General features: G+C 40.3%; 1 protein-coding gene across 1 annotated transcript in view; it reads left to right on the forward strand.

The window, feature by feature from the left end:
- Positions 1-15,048, forward strand: part of kif2c (kinesin family member 2C) — a 37,393-nt gene extending 22,345 nt beyond the window's left edge. Inside the window, 12 exon segments of the mRNA XM_072912264.1 lie at positions 2,812-2,902; positions 2,974-3,037; positions 3,116-3,207; positions 3,269-3,411; positions 10,681-10,894; positions 10,961-11,071; positions 14,135-14,202; positions 14,307-14,346; positions 14,349-14,384; positions 14,450-14,464; positions 14,466-14,703; positions 14,787-15,048. Coding sequence (XP_072768365.1) covers positions 2,812-2,902; positions 2,974-3,037; positions 3,116-3,207; positions 3,269-3,411; positions 10,681-10,894; positions 10,961-11,071; positions 14,135-14,202; positions 14,307-14,346; positions 14,349-14,384; positions 14,450-14,464; positions 14,466-14,703; positions 14,787-14,845 — 1,171 coding nt within the window. The 3' untranslated portion in view covers positions 14,846-15,048.
- Positions 15,049-16,339: the final 1,291 nt, after the last annotated feature.

A 16,339-nucleotide genomic window follows, 5' to 3' on the forward strand; every position in this document is an offset into this window, starting at 1 on the left:
TTTATATATATTTACATCTAACACAATTTCCCAACTCATGGAAACGGGGTTTGTATATGCCCATTGTCTTGGGTGTGTTGCTGTGGTGTCCATAAGCCTTGGGCTGTTCTGCATGCAAGCAAAAGTTTGACTCCAGGTGTCGTTGAGGAGGGAGGGAGGTCAAAAGCGTCCATCATTGAGGAGTCCTCGGGGGGTTGTTTTCAGAACAGCCTGCTCCTGTTGTTGCATCAAGGTAGATTAGGATTTAGTTTTTCCGCAAACAGACATTACAATGGCTTGTCTGTTCTATTCCATGCCAGCCTTCATATCCAATGTTTCCCTTTCAACCAGCTTTTCCATGATGTGATCCATCTTGCGATTCAGTTCAGAAATCACCCCAGACTGTGAGCCTACAGCCCGGCCCAATCCTTCCATTGCGACAAACAGCCTTTGGGCTCCTTGAGTGGCTGCCATCGTCTTACGAATTTGACGATACACCAGAGCAATGCCCACGATCACAGTTCCAAATGGGTAGATGTCTTCCACGTCCTCGATGGAAAGGACTGACGTGCCCTGCAGCAATGGTTACATCAGTGCAGCCAGGCACCCCAGAACCTCTTTTCCTCGTCGAAAAGATTTTGTCAAATGAGTCGAGAGTCCAGCTGATCATTTCCATGTCTGATATTTAGATTTGGAGGACAGCGCAAAGAAAGAGGCTTCAAAAAAGTGTAGACAGGAAAAAACAAAGAGAGCAAGCAGGGAGAAGAAGGGAGGCGGAAAAAAATCATTATTATTATTATATAGTAGAATATGATTACATTAGTGCTCAATTTGGTCACAATGTTACTGGCAATAATTTGTTGGACAATTTATCGTCCAGCAAAAATTTTATCTGCCTGGTTAAGCCCCTGCTTCTGGTCAGCCCGGCACTCAAACATGTGTCTTTCGAATTCAAGTGCAGCTTGATACCTACCGAGCTAAAAGCCTGAGCTGACCACACGATATCCAGCACTGCTCTTAAAGGGGAACTGCACTTTTTTTTTTAGAATTTTGCTTATCGTTTACAATCATTATGAAAGACATGACAATGGATGTATTTTTTATTTTGCATTCTAACGAAGTCCGCTAGGAGGTCCTCTATTCCGCCCATAAAACCCAATAAATAATCATACAAAAAGCACCAACAATAGTCCATACACATTTCTGACTTTAATATTAACAGGTATTAGTGATATTGTTATTATAAGCGCTAACGCAGACAAACTATTTATAGCGGCACCTTGATCACAAGCCTGTGTGCCTATGTTGCCCATTTCCACTGGCGAGCTGTTTTCCTCGCGTCCCTGCTCGTCGAAATTTATTCGAGATCATTAATCATGCCTCTCAACTAGATAGGATGAAGACGTATTCCGACAAGTTTGTACACTTTGACAGCCAATTTAAACCCGGAAATGGCGAGAACGATCTCTGTGAACGTTCTCAAATCAATTTTGTCTATACAGACAATTTTGAGCATTTGCCTATAATAACTGTCTGCAGTTAAACATGGCATTAAATGAGATTAGCTGGTACCTGTAGAGACCCTGAGAATGTTTCAGGGTAGTCTATATCAATATATTTAAAATGTAAAAAATAAAATGGCAAATATTTTTGCTGAATATTACTATTACTAGGGGTGCTCAAAAAATCGATTTACATCCAAATCCATCCATCCATCTTCTTCCGCTTATCCGAGGTCGGGTCGTAGGGGCAGCAGCCTAACCCCTCAACGCCCTGACTGCGCCTAGCAATTCTGTCCATAAAAGTTATGAACAGAATCGGTGACAAAGGGCAGCCTTGGAGTCCAACCCTAACTGGAAACGTGTCCGACTTACTGCCAGCAATGCGGACCAAGCTCTGACACTGATCGTACAGAGAGCGGACCGCCACAATCAGGCAGTCATCCAAATCACTATTTCTATTTATCTCTGATTATAAATTGATCCATAGATTTCGTCAATTGATTTGAAAAAATACGTTTTTTGTATATTTTTTTTTTTAAGAATCTGTTTTTTCATTACAAGCATTAAACAACTACTATTGCTATCATCATTATTATTATTATTATTATTGATACTGTTGCTTTTATACATGTTTTCTTTTTTGTAGTATTGTCTTTTCAATTACTTTTTAAGTTTCTCTCCAAGTATTGTAAATTCAGGATTGGGTTGCAGTTGGCGTTGCTCTATTTTCTTTTATCACATTAACATTCTGTGATTTTTGTAAAAAAAAAAAAACATTGTAAAAATGAATTTTCAAAAATACCTTTTTTTAGGCCAACACTGTGCATACAAGTCTTACATCATCAGCCAAGAGGAGCTTTTGTAACCAGCAGTCTGTTTTGAAAAGGTTTTATTATAATTTATATACAAAATAATATATAATATGAAAATTGTGTTAAATCGAGATTTGATTCTAAGTCAAATCATCACCACAAGAGTCGGAATTGAATCGTGAGGTGCCTAAAGATTCCCACCTAATTCATATTTTTACAGATTAACTTCTTGTTAAAAAAATAACCATTGTACAAATAAAGGTTCAATGTGAATGTTTGTGAAAAACTTACCTTATTTTAATCTGATTAAAGCAATCACTTTTAAATATGTTGACAATGAAAACAGTTTACTCCACATTTTACCGAGAAAAACAATGCCTTTGCTTTGCAAAAGAAAATATGAGGATGTGTAGACTTTGCACAGTTGCTGAAAGAGCTTGAGTGCAACCTTGAAAACATTTCTTAGTGTTTTTTTATGTTACACTTTTTGCTTCACACTTGCTTTTTGTGGTCTTCAGGTTCACAGCAAAACCTTTGGTGCAGTCCGTCTTCGAAGGCGGGATGGCGACGTGTTTTGCCTATGGTCAGACAGGAAGTGGGAAGACGCATGTAAGCAAATGAGAATTTAAGTTGGTGTTTGCAACGTGTCAGGGTGACCTGATGACTTTTTTTGCATGTAGACAATGGGCGGTGACTTCTCAGGGAAGCAGCAGAACTGTGCCAAAGGAATCTACGCCTTAGCAGGTACAACTCAAAGGAATTTGAATTTCATTCTACATGTGGCTGACATGTTGTGTTTTTGCATCCCCTTCCTCCTTTTAGCTCAGGATGTGTTTGCATGTCTCAGTCACAGGAGGTATGCCAAACTGGATCTGTCTGCCTATGTCAGCTTCTTTGAGATCTACAACGGCAAAGTGAGAAACGCCTTCTGTATTGTCTCAACTGTCTCTCGCTAATGTCTTCTTTTGTGTCCAGGTGTACGACCTGCTAAATAAGAAGGCCAATCTTCGCGTGCTGGAGGACGAGCACCAGCAGGTGCAGGTCGTGGGCCTGGAGGAAGTCTTTGTGTCCACGGCGGACGAGGTCATCAAGATGATCCAGCTTGGCAGTGCCTGCAGGTTTGAGCTGACGGATTCCACCTTAAAGGGGAACTGCACTTGTTTTGGAATGTTGTCTATAATTCACAATCCTTAAGAGAGAAAAGAACAATGTATTTTTTTGTTTTTGTTACTGCGTTTTAACTCGTAAATAAGCGTTAATAACAGTTCGCTTACAATAGAGCCAACGGGAGCCATGACGTCATTGCGTCTATTGCATTTATTCCGACTATAAAACCCAATGAATAACCATCCAAAAAGCGCCAAAATTTACATTTCATGACCTAAATATTAAAGTATTAGTGATGTTATTATAAGCGATAACGTTAAGAACCTACATTTAGCGGCGCATTGACCTTTATGCTGCTGTATTTACATTATCAGCTGGTGAGCTGCTTTCTCGCCTCTGAGCTTGTGAAAATTAATTATAAATTATAAATCAGCTGTGTCCAAAATATGGCCAGCAGGCCAAGTGCAACCTGACAAACTGTTCAGTGCGGCTCGCAAGACATCACAAGTTTATTAACAAGAAGATTAATTGGCCTGTGGCGTGTTTTTGCCTAAATTTAGTGCAATGTGGATTGGCTGGAAGTGATTTTGCTGCAAGAGGGCGGAGATAGAAACAATAGTCAATGACCATGAGTTTAATTTGAAAGAGATTTATTTATGTATATATGACGCAATCCAAACAACTTTCCACACTTATGGTGTAAATGAACTATAACCAACAAATAAAGTCAACACACAGTCACACATAACACACCACCTGCTCATTGAACTTTGTGGACATTATAAAACGTGTATATATGATAGAAAATGACACATGTATACGGTAAATCCATTATAGTGCATGATGAATGATATGTGAAACACTGTCCAAAAAGATCTAGCAATTTGATATTTCTGATTGGTTACAAAACTTTAAGGATGTCGTCAGGGAAGTAAACAAAGTAAGAGCTTGCATACTCTTAATATTCAACGATTTATCATTTATACTTCATATTGCATTGTCGTCAGGGTTTGGTGTGGGGGGTTGTTAAAGTTTAAGTTATGTGTTGTTCAGTCTGTTACAACTTGCTCCAATCAATGCAAACTGAAGTGTTATTTTGGTACAAATGATTGTCCTTACAATCAACGCTCTGCTGTGGTCCAAAAAAAAAAGTGTTGTTACGTGTGTGCGCGCATCCATATAACAGCATATTCGTGATTACCATCAAAAATATCTGTACTGTATTTTTACATGTTTGGCAAATTTCCCTTTTAATTTGGTTTGGCATTCATTTGCAGACTTAAAGGAGAACTGCACCTTTTATTTTTTATTTATTTATTTTTTTTAAATTTGACCATCGTTCACAATTATTATGAAAGACATGACTGATGATTTTTTTTTTTTTTAATGCATTCTAACTCGTAAATAAATGCGATCAAAAGTCCACTTACTTTGGAGCCTATGGAAGCATTCTATTCTGCCTATTAAGCCCTTTAAAACATCCAAACACCTCCATTAACGTTTTACAGTAGATACATGATGTAAGTATATATGTAATCTAGTAACATTTATAATAACATTTAATATTTACATATTTAAATAATTTTAAGCATATGCGGCGCATTAATTTAAAAAAAACGCATCACAACGTACGCCTTTTCTTTTTTTACAACATCATTGATAACTACTCACTGCAGACTTTGTTAGAGCCAACAAACATAATAAAACATCACTTACTGTACAAGGTCCGCTGGCATTAGGATGCCGACTGATAGGATCTTGTTATAGTCCCATTTAGATGAAGAATGGTAAAAAAAGAAAAAATGGTAAAATGGGTTATACTTGTATAGCGCTTTTCTACCTTCAAGATACTCAAAGCGCTTTGACACTATTTCCACATTCACCCATTCACACACACATTCACACACTGATGGAGGGAGCTGCCATGCAAGACCCATCATGAGCAAGGGTGAAGTGTCTTGCTCAAGGACACAACGGACGTGACGAAGTTGGTAGAAGGTGGGGATTGAATCAGGAACCCACAGGTTGCTGGCACGGCCACTCTCCCAACTGTGCCACGCCGCTGGGAATGTCTCATAATCCTCGCCAAGGATCACCAAGCGTCTTTTCGTGTCGTTCTCGCTATTCTCTGGTCTAAATTGGCTGTCAGTGTACCAACTTGTTGGAATATGTCCCCATTTGTTTACTATCAAGTTAAGAGGCATGATTTATGATCTAGAATAAAGTTGAACGAGCAAGAAAACGAGGAAGCAGCTGATCAGTTGATCATGTCAACATTGGCACGCAAGCTTGTGATCATGGCGCCGCTATAGTTTGTCTGCGTTAGTGCTTATCACTAACGCTTAATATTCAAGTCTCAAAATGTAAATGGAGTATTTACAGATGTTTTTTATCGGATTTTATGCTCGGAATAGAGGAATTCCAATTGGTTCCGCTGTAAGCAGACTTTTATTAAGGAGTTAGAATGCATTTAAAAAAAAAAACAATCTGTAGGCATGCCTTTCATGAGGATTTTGTAGATTCCAAAAGTTCCCCTTTAAAACATTGAGATTGCAGATTACGTGTAAAAACAGCTGTGTAAACGTGATCACTCTGAGATAGCACACACTGTTGTAATAAATAATAATAAAAAAACAACTAATGTTAGTGTAGTGATTTTGATAGGCCCCATTATTTATTTACTAGTTAGAATGCATGAAAAAAAGGATTTAGATTGATAGGCAAACTTCCAGAAAAAGTCCCTTTTTTATAAAGGGGAACTGCCCTTTTTTGGAATTGTAACTCGTAAATAAAAGTCTGCTTATAGCATGGCCAATGGGAGGCCCTTAAAATCCAATAAATAACCATCCAAAAACCGCCAACAATACTCTATTTACAATTCGTGACTTGAATATTGACCAAGTATTATTGATATTGTTATAAGGGATCACAATCCTTGTGACAGATAAAAAGACAAACGTTTTGGGGTTTTTTTTGCATTCTAACTTGTAATAATCGTGTCGTTCTAGGTGGCTAACAAGGCTGCTAATAGGGGCGAGTCATACTTCACTTACGTTCTGTAACCTGTATAATGACCAAACTGTAGCAAAAAATATCGTAAGAGCGAACACTGAGGAACTCTTTTTCTTGCGTACTAGCACATTACATTGCCTTCGACGGCATGCCACGCCATTAGCCATTAACTAGCGACTGCATCGGCAGCTAAATGGCTTTTTAGTTCGTAATGCACAACACAATCCGATTGGACACCAATCTGTACCGACTAAAAATTAGAAACAATCATATTTCAGTATCTGTAAAGTATTATTTCATGTTTTGTTTGTACACGGCTAGCCAGACAGTGTATGTTAAAGTTAAAGTACCAATGATTGTCACACACACACTAGGTGTGGTGAAATGTGTTCCCCCCCCCCCCCCGAAAGGGACAAGCGGTAGAAAATGGATGGATAGAAGTCATGCAGACCTCAACTTCCCAGCTTCTGTCTGCTCCAAAGTTTCAGCCTCTCTTCATGCTCTCTACAAGCAGCAGTTTATCTTTCGTTTATCCATCCATCCGTTTATACAGGTTCAAAAATATAATGTTGTGTCCAAAAATAGACATCTTCGTCATCTATTACCAAGTCTGCCATGATTAGAAGAAAGTCGAACGTACGTTGTTATGGGAACGGAAAAAGTGCGCTAAGGAAATAAGTTCCGGTAATGCATAAAATTACTAAAATAGAGTAAATATTGTACTTTTTACATATTGTTACGATATGTATGTTACTACATTATATATATTTATATATACATACATGCAGCGTGTATATAAAATGTTGATGGAGGGCTTTAAAGTTCTAGACGACTTTGAAGGCTACAATGATGACTGCCCTTTAGCTGTATTTTGCAAGGTTGTTTTTTTTAAGCATTTTTCAAATCCTAAAAAATAAGACGTGTGTTCTTATCTCTCATGATTGGCAACATGGGCAACATTCTCAAAAACCTGCAGTTCCTTTTTAAAGCGGTCATATTATTTTTTCTAAAAAAAAATTGGTCTACCTGACATGTAATAGTGGTTCTTTGGTCAGAATTTTGCATTGATAATGTTTTACAAACCATTATTCCGACCGCCGTTTTGTGGGCGGTCTTATTTATGTGCCTCCACTTTGACAGTGTCTTCTCCCCGTCAGCCATGTTGTAATTTTTCCATATAAAGTCTGCTGACAGATAAGTTGGTATGCCCCACATCAAGAGGATAGGGAAACAGAAGCTTGTTGATTACAATGGTGTATGAGAAGATATCTGCTGACGTCTCAAATGGGGAAAGTTTGGCGTATTCCAAACGGCTCGTTTGCAGCAAATGTGAAGGAAGACAGTATTTTTTCGGGTTTTTTTAGGTAGGTAGGTCTTTATTGTCATTGCACAAGTACAGCGAAACTTTGTTTTCAGCACAAACCCGTTCAAGATTAGACAAACAGTGTACAGGGTCACAGAACAGGAACGCTTATGGTTCGCCACAAGGCACCCCGTAAAAGATGGGAAAAATGTAAACGCTGAGGAAGAATGAGTAAAAAAAACTACAATCTAGACTGGGCTCCTAAGGGGCCCCAGTCTGGAGTGGGAAAAAAAAAACCTCCATAGCAAAGCATATATATATATATATATATATATATATATATATATATATATATATATATATATATACATATATATATATATATATATATATATATATATATATATATATATATATATACATATATAATTACAACTAAAGATGTCCGATATCGGCCGATAAATGCTTTAAAATGTAATATTGGAAAATATCGGTATCGGTTTTTATTATCGGTTATCGAGGGTTTTTTTCGTTTTTGTTTTTTAATTAAATAAACATAGAAAACGAGATACTTACAATTAGTGCACCAACCCAAAAAACCTCCCTCCCCCATTTACACTCATTCACACAAAAGGGTTGTTTCCTTCTGTTATTAATATTCTGGTTCCTACATTATACATCAATATATATCAATACAGTCTGCAAGGGATACAGTCCGTAAGCACACATGATTGTGCGTGCTGCTGGTCCACTAATAGTACTAACCTTTAACAGTTAATTTTACTCATTTTCATTAATTACTAGTTTCTATGTAACTGTTTTTATGTTGTTTTACTTTCTTTTTTTATTCAAGAAAATGTTTTTAATTTATTTATCTTATTTTATTTTATTATTATTTTTGAAAAGGACCTTATCTTCACCATACCTGGTTGTCCAAATTAGGCATAATAATGTGTTCATTCCACGACTGTATATCGGTATCGGTAATTAAAGAGTTGGACAATACCAGAATATCGGATATCTGCAAAAAGCCATATCAGACATCCCTAATTACAACGTACATCTCGAGATATCTAGTAACAGAGGGGAGGGAGAGGGGGGTCATGGTGCAGGCTGCAGCTCTCGGGCGCTGCCCATCCGTCCACCCCTATGGGATTTGCGTCATGGGCGTTGGATTTTGGGTGGGGTATGTGTGTGTGGCGTATATTTTTTGTGTGTGTGTGTGTGTGTGTGTGTGTGTGTGTGTGTGTGTGTGTGTGTGTGTGTGTGTGTGTCTCTCTCTCTCTCTCTCTCTCTCTCTCTCTCTCTCTCTCTCTCTCCTCTCTCTCTCTCTCTCTCTCTCTCTCTCTCTCTCTCTCTCTCTCTCTCTCTCTCCTCTCTCTCTCTCTCTCTCTCTCTCTCTCTCTCTCTCTCTCTCTCTCTCTCTCTCTCTCTCTCTCTCTCTCTCTCTCTCTCTCTCTCTCTCTCTCTCTCTCTCTCTCTCTCTCTCTCTCTCCTCCTCTCTCTCTCTCTCTCTCTCTCATCTCTCCTCTCTCTCTCTCTCTCTCATCTCTCTCTCTCTCTCTCTCTCTCCTCTCTCTCTCTCTCTCTCCTCTCTCTCTCTCCTTCTCTCTCTCTCTCTCTCTCTCTCTCTCTCTCTCTCTCTCTCTCTCCTCTCTCTCTCTCTCTCTCTCTCTCTCTCTCTCTCTCTCTCTCTCTCTCTCTTCCGCGGCCTTGATGTTATGCAGCTGATAGTCAGTCCAAAGTCCACAACAGGTCTGTGTCCATGAGAGACAAGAAGGGAGTTTGTTGTGTCTTGCCGCACTGTCCTTAAAGTTAAAGTACCAATGATTGTCACACACACTAGGTGTGGCGAAATTATTCTCTGCATTTGACCCATCCCCTTGTTCACCCCCTGGGAGGTGAGGGGAGCAGTGGGCAGCAGCGGTGCCGCGTCCGGGAATCATTTTTGGTGATTTAACCCCCAATTCCAACCCTTGATACTGAGTGCCAAGCAGGGAGGTAATGGGTCCCATTTTTATAGTCTTTGGTATGACTCGACCGGGGTTGAACTCACAACCTACCGATCGGACACTCTAACCACTAGGCTCCTTCGGGAGAGTCTCGAAGCCAGGGAAACAATCCAAGTTGAATGTTTTGTATGCGAGTGAAAATAAATTTGCTTTTCACTCTAAATTGTCTATGACTGGATCTCAAAATCCTGCGGGGCAGACAGTCCGATGTGATCCAAATTACAAGTGTCCACAGTTCTTCCTGCATCCTCCAATCATTTGTGGGCAGCTTTGGGGTACTTTGAAGACTGCCAGCAACTTCCAATTTGTCGACCAAAACAAGAGCAACGCTACTCCAATCAGCAGTTGTCCTGTTGTCATAATTCCGAATAGGTAGATATCTTCACGTCCTCGACTGAAAGGTCGCCAGGCACGCGGCACTTCTCCCAAGAGTCCGTTGTGTGCCCAGCAACAAATGCTCCGTCACAACAAGCAGGTTCCCCCAAAACCCAAAAATCTTGTCAATTTCGTTGAGGCCAGTTAAATAGTTCCAATGTTTAGATTTGAGAGCAGTGCAAAAAGAGGCAACAAAAAAGTTAAGACAAGACAAAGAAGCAAGCAGGAGAGATAAGGGAGAGGAAAGGGGAGCGTCCGCCCTCGATGAGTGCCAGTGAGAAAGATATCTCCACCATGCCTCCATGGTTTGTTTTCAGATTTTCAGGACTCATTGCAGATCCCAAATACATACATGGGTACCACTAGTAAGAAAAACTGGTTTTGCATAATGGGTCATCTCTAAATCTGAAGCAATCAATCACAAGTTATTTACATAGCCCTTATCACAAGTGCCTCAAAGGGCTTCCACGAACTACAAGGCATCCCCTGCTCTGAAAACACACTCTGCAAGGAAAAACTTAAAAATTCCAAGCAGCAGCAGCATCATCATCATCACCGCCTCCCTCCCCCCATTCTAGAACATTCGGCCAGACCTCAGCCAACGCCAACTCCTCGCGCTCTCACGCCATCCTGCAGATTGTCCTCAGAAGTAATAACCGCTCCGCCAAGCTGCACGGCAAGTTCTCCCTGGTCGACCTGGCCGGCAACGAGCGCGGCACGGATGTCAGCAGCAATGAGCGCGCCACCCTGGTGGAGACGGCGGAGATCAACCGCAGCCTCTTGGCACTGAAGGTGCACATGTTTTATCTGCCATGTGGTTTATCATCATCACATCCCTCTTCCTTCTCTACAACACAGGAGTGCATCCGCTCCCTGGGCAAGAACAGCGATCACATTCCTTTCAGAATGAGCACTTTGACCAAGGTCCTCCGAGACTCCTTCATCGGAGAAAATTCCAGGATCTGCATGGTACGTAAACATGACCTTCTAGCTACATACTTGTCTTGTGATCCACTACAAAGATGTATAGTAGTGCAACTAATAGTCATTCAATAGAAAATACCCTCATTTCAGCTACAAATTGTCTTTTGTACATGTATTGGCTTGCTATTAGCTGCATATTTTCATGTTTTCATTCACAAATGGAGTAAGACTTTACACGGCATACAGTCGCTTATTGCGGCACGGCCTTCGTCCTCCTCCTCCTCTCTCCTCCTCGCTAATACCGCCTTTGGAGGCCCATTTGTAGTGGTGGTAGATTTCTGTTCTGTGCGGCTGTTTCTTTGTTTTCGAAGCCGTGTCGGGTCTATGTCGTGTGCATTTCTTCCTTCTCATGAGTGTGAAATGTGCTAAATGACTAACTGAAAGATTGTTTGATTTAATTTGAACAATTGCATTGGTCCACCGTGACCCCTTCAGCAATGTCATTGGTCTCATTTGACAAGGCTAAATGTATTGGCGGCTTGTTAACCCGTTAAAATGTGTATATTAGCCGCAGCATTGTATAAAGTGCAGGGTTCAAAGTGTGTGGGGGGAGCTTATAGACCGAGAATTACTGTACATTAGGGTAATACATAAAGTACTGCAGTGCTATACACCCATTTTCTACCGCTTGTCCCTCTCAGGGTCACGGAGGAGCTGAAAAGGGTACTATACTGCCTTTGAAAAATACCTGGGTTTGATTTTCATCCGCATGCTGCCGTGCAGCGGTGACGTTGAGCGTCAGCGTGCACACACTCAGAGCTCAAAAGCAGAAACGGTGTGGGGAGGAAAATTGGCAAATGAAGCCGATTCTACTCGTTGATAAAGATGGTGCTTGAAGAGCAATATGAAGGCATTTGGGCTTTGAAACTATCCATCAAAATGACACTTTAACACGGGAGCGCTACAAGCAGTGCTTTAAAACATGCCTCGCCAAAGGTGGCATGATTAAAGTATTACAATCTTTGCTTCAGACTTATGTGAACATTTGAATAGCAATCATGGAGACCTGCACAATATATTGTAGTAAACTAGCTCCCCTGCTGTGCACATGTAAATACTAGAACGTGCGCATAGCTGCTTGGCTTGATGCAAATATTGGCGCAGTCCAAACCGCCCACATAGCACAAACTAATGCAGGTGAAATGACTGAATTTTGTAACAAATTCCTACAATTTTTATCTTGAACATTGTGTGTTTTATCTGCTATGTGTACTTTAATATTTTTAGTATTTACTAGGTGTGTAACGGTACACAAAAATTTTGGTTCGGTACGTACCTGGGTTTAGAGGTCACGGTTCGGTTCATTTTCGGTACAGTAAGAAAACAACAAAATATACATTTGTGGTTATTTATTTACCAAATTTGTAAACAATGGCATAACATACATATACACACAGAGTCCATTGCCAGGGTTAATGTGGTCAACATATATAAAATAAAAAACTAAATAAGATAAGGCTCAGAAAGGTTTCTTAACAAAACTTTTCTACATATAAAGTGCTTTTTTTGATTGATTGATTGAGACTTATGTGTAGATTGCACAGTACAGTACATATTCCGTACAATTGACCACTAAATGGTAATACCCCAATAAGTTTTTCAACTTCCACGTAATCAACATTAAACTGCCTCAAGTGTTGCTCAGATTAAATAAAATGACCAAACTTTTCTTCTACATATAAAAGTGCAACATTAAACAGTTTTAAGTCAACTCAGCCTCAGATTAACTTTTCTCCCCCCCCAGCCTGGCTAACTGGCAGTAAGAGGATATATGGGCTCATTGTTCTTCCACCATAGAAGTGGGTCAAAATCTAGTTTTTAATGCAATATGGACTTATATCTGCTGCTATAAAAACGTTTGTTATTGCTTTAGCCCTGCCTGACTCGCCGAGGAGAGGCTGCTTGAATGCGGTGGTGAAGCTTCAAATGGGTTAGCTTGCGTGCGTGGCGTGGTCCTTTAATATGTGACAGCATGTGAAGTGAGTGTGTGGGGCGAGCGAGGTGAGGAGCGGTAGCGCGAGTGCAGGGAGTGGCTAGTGTTTTGTTGGATTGGCTGTGTGCAAGACCTCAATAAAGCCACGATTTTGCAACTAATCGCCTGACTCGTCATTTACCCTGGAGTCCGGAGCGGGGGAGACCCACTGCCGGGTAGAGTGAAGGGTGTTTCCCCCGAGAATACATCGGCCTGGAGGAGTGTCTCCCCTGCGCTCCTCGACTACGGTCTGGGAGCCAGAAGCAGGAAAGGTGCAACACATGTGTTGTCAGAAGCAGCTGCTGAAAAATGTCGGCAAACCTCCCTCCTCCATTGTTGTATCGCGCAGCCAAAGTGTTCCCAAACGGGAGATTTTAACGAGGCAGGAGGGTCTTCCAATTCTGGCTTTTACATGTTGTTCTAGCCGGTCGCTGCTAGCATGTGTACTCGTTCGGTACACATCCGAACCGAACCAAAACCCCCGTACCGAAACGGTTCAATACAAATACACCCCTAGTATTTACTAATTGTATTTGTCTTAAAGCACAAACCAAGAGTGGCAAATCATTCTAACCTAATCCTAGATAATGAATGGCAGGCTACATGTAATATATAACATTGTAAATTGTTCTAAAAGAAAAGCCCAGTGTGTTTAATGCCTTTAATTGTTTTGTTTAATTTGTCTTCTAAAATTGTTCTTTTAGTGCAATAAGAACCATGTGTTTAATGTAAGATGTTTGTTAAAATGAAGCCAAAAAATATATATTTTTAAGGATTCCTTTATTTTGAAAAGGATAGAAATACATTTTGGTCCCGGTACCAAAATATTGGTATCGGGACAACCTAAGAGACTGAGTCAAAGTGATTTCCACTACTAATAGCTGACTTTATTATGAGAAAAAAGTCTGGAGAAGGCGTCATACTTCTCTCAAAGCGAGTATGAGCTTTTCTTCCTGTCACTCTCATGTGCCAGTGACCTGGAAAGAGGCAAACATTTTGAAAGATTCATGTTGTCTTTTTCTTATGAATGGACTGTCAGCGGTACAATGTGTACACTAACTTTCCATTGTGATCAGATCGCCATGGTGTCTCCAGGGATGGCTTCATGTGAATATACGATGAACACGCTACGTTACGCTGACAGGTCTTTTTTTTTTTTTTTTTTGATTTCCAAAAATGACATTTGACCCATTTTTATTGGATTGCACTGTTATTGTTTTGGAAAGTCATGTCATGTGTGTCCAACAGAGTGAAGGAGTTGAATGGTAATTCCAGGCCAGCAGAGAAGCCAAAGCTCAGGAGCCTGCTGACTGCTCCTCAGAAGAGGTCTGCATGTTCACTTTCACGCTGATACAATGGACTTCACTGACTTGTGCCCTGATGTGTCATAGGACGCGGCTGTAGACCACCAGCGTGTATGACGCCATAAGCCACGTGGCGGAACTAGAGGAGAAAGTTCTTGCAGAGCTACAGTGGCCTTTCTTCATTTTACAGCACCGATTTTCAATAAATATGCATGAAATAAGTGCAAACGCATTGTTTTTAACGTTTCTCAGAGGGCCAACGAGCTGCAAAGGAAATGGTGAAACGTGTAACGTGGAGGCAGGACTCCCATACTTGATAGACTACAATCAGAAAGTATCAGGTTTGTGCAAATGGATTCTAGTTTGATTCAATGGAGATAGTCTAACTTGTTTCATGTTGGTGTTGCTTCAACACCATCAACAGGCTCCTTGCTGGCCTTGCAAGCCGCTGTGGAAGAGAGAAAGGCAAGGCTCAAACACTAAATCATGCATCAAAACAGTTGCTTTTTATTGTCCTTTTTTAAGTGGTTTATGTTTCAATAAAACTAATGCAAGCACTAACTGAATAAAATGTGTCCATTTTGCAGTATTTACAGCTAATGGGGTAATAATTGGTGAATTTAGTATGAGGTGAGGTGGTCATAATGTTGATGAAATTGTATCCTAATAAAACTTGATTTACCTCTTGTGTTGCACTGAGTAAGTAACTACAAACCCCATTTATATGAGTGTACACATTTCATCAAATGTGATCTCAAGTTTTATTGCTACATGACCTGGGGTCATTTACAACTCCAGTGAAGTTTGTCACGTTGTGTAAATGTTAAAAACAGAATACAATGATTTGCAAATCCTTTTCAACGTATACTCAATTGAAAAGACTGCAAAGACAAGATACTTATGTTCGAACTAGTAAACTTTATATTTCGCAAATATTAGCACATTTGTAATTTAATGCCTGCAACATGTTTCAAAAAAGCTGGCACAAGTGGCAAAATAGAGTGAGGAAGTTGAGGAATGCTCATCAAAGACTTATTTGGAACATCCCACAGGTGAACAGGCTAATTGGGAACAGGTGGGTGCCATTATTGGGTATAAAAGCAGCTTCCATGAAATGCTCAGTCATTCACAAACAAAGACGGGGCGAGGGTCACCACTTTGTCAACAAATGCCTGAGCAAATTGTTTAAGAACATTTCTCAACCAGCTATTGCAAGGAATTTAGGATTTTACCATCTACGCTCCGTAATATCAAAAGGTTCAGAGAATCCGGTGAAATCAACTGCTCGTAAGCGATAATATTACGGACCTTGGATTCCTCAGGCGGTACTGCATCAAAAAGCGACATCAGTGTGTAAAGGATATCATCACATTGGCTCAGGAACACTTCAGAAAACCACTGTCAGTAACTACAGTTGGTCGCTACATCTGTAAGTGCAAGTTAAAACTACTATGCAAAGCCATTTATCAACAACACCCAGAAACGCTTTGCTGGGCCGAGCTCATCTAAAATGGACTAATGAAAAGTCTCTGTCGTCTGACGAGTCCACATTTTCAAATTGTTTTTGGGAAACTGGACCAAAGAGTAAAATAATCATCCGGACTGTTCTAGGTGCTAAGTGTAAAAGCCAGCATCTGTGAGTTACCCATACCCAAGGCATGGGTAACTTACACATCTGTGAAGGCACCATTAATGCTGAAAGGTACATACAGGTTTTGGAGCAACATATGTTGCCATCCGAGCAACGTTATCATGGACGCCCCGGCTTATTTCAGCAAGACAATGCCAAGCCACATGTTACAACAGCGTGGCTTCATAGTAAAAGAGTGCGGGTACTAGACTGGCCTGCCTGTAGTCCAGACCTGTCTCCCGTTGAAAATGTTGAAGCCTAAATAGCAGAATGGAGACTGTTGAACAACTTAAGCTGTACATCAAGCAAGAATGGGAAATAATTCCACTTCAAAAATGTGTCTCCTC

This window comes from Nerophis lumbriciformis, linkage group LG35 (assembly GCF_033978685.3).
Source record: "Nerophis lumbriciformis linkage group LG35, RoL_Nlum_v2.1, whole genome shotgun sequence".
In the NCBI taxonomy this organism is placed as follows: domain Eukaryota; kingdom Metazoa; phylum Chordata; class Actinopteri; order Syngnathiformes; family Syngnathidae; genus Nerophis; species Nerophis lumbriciformis.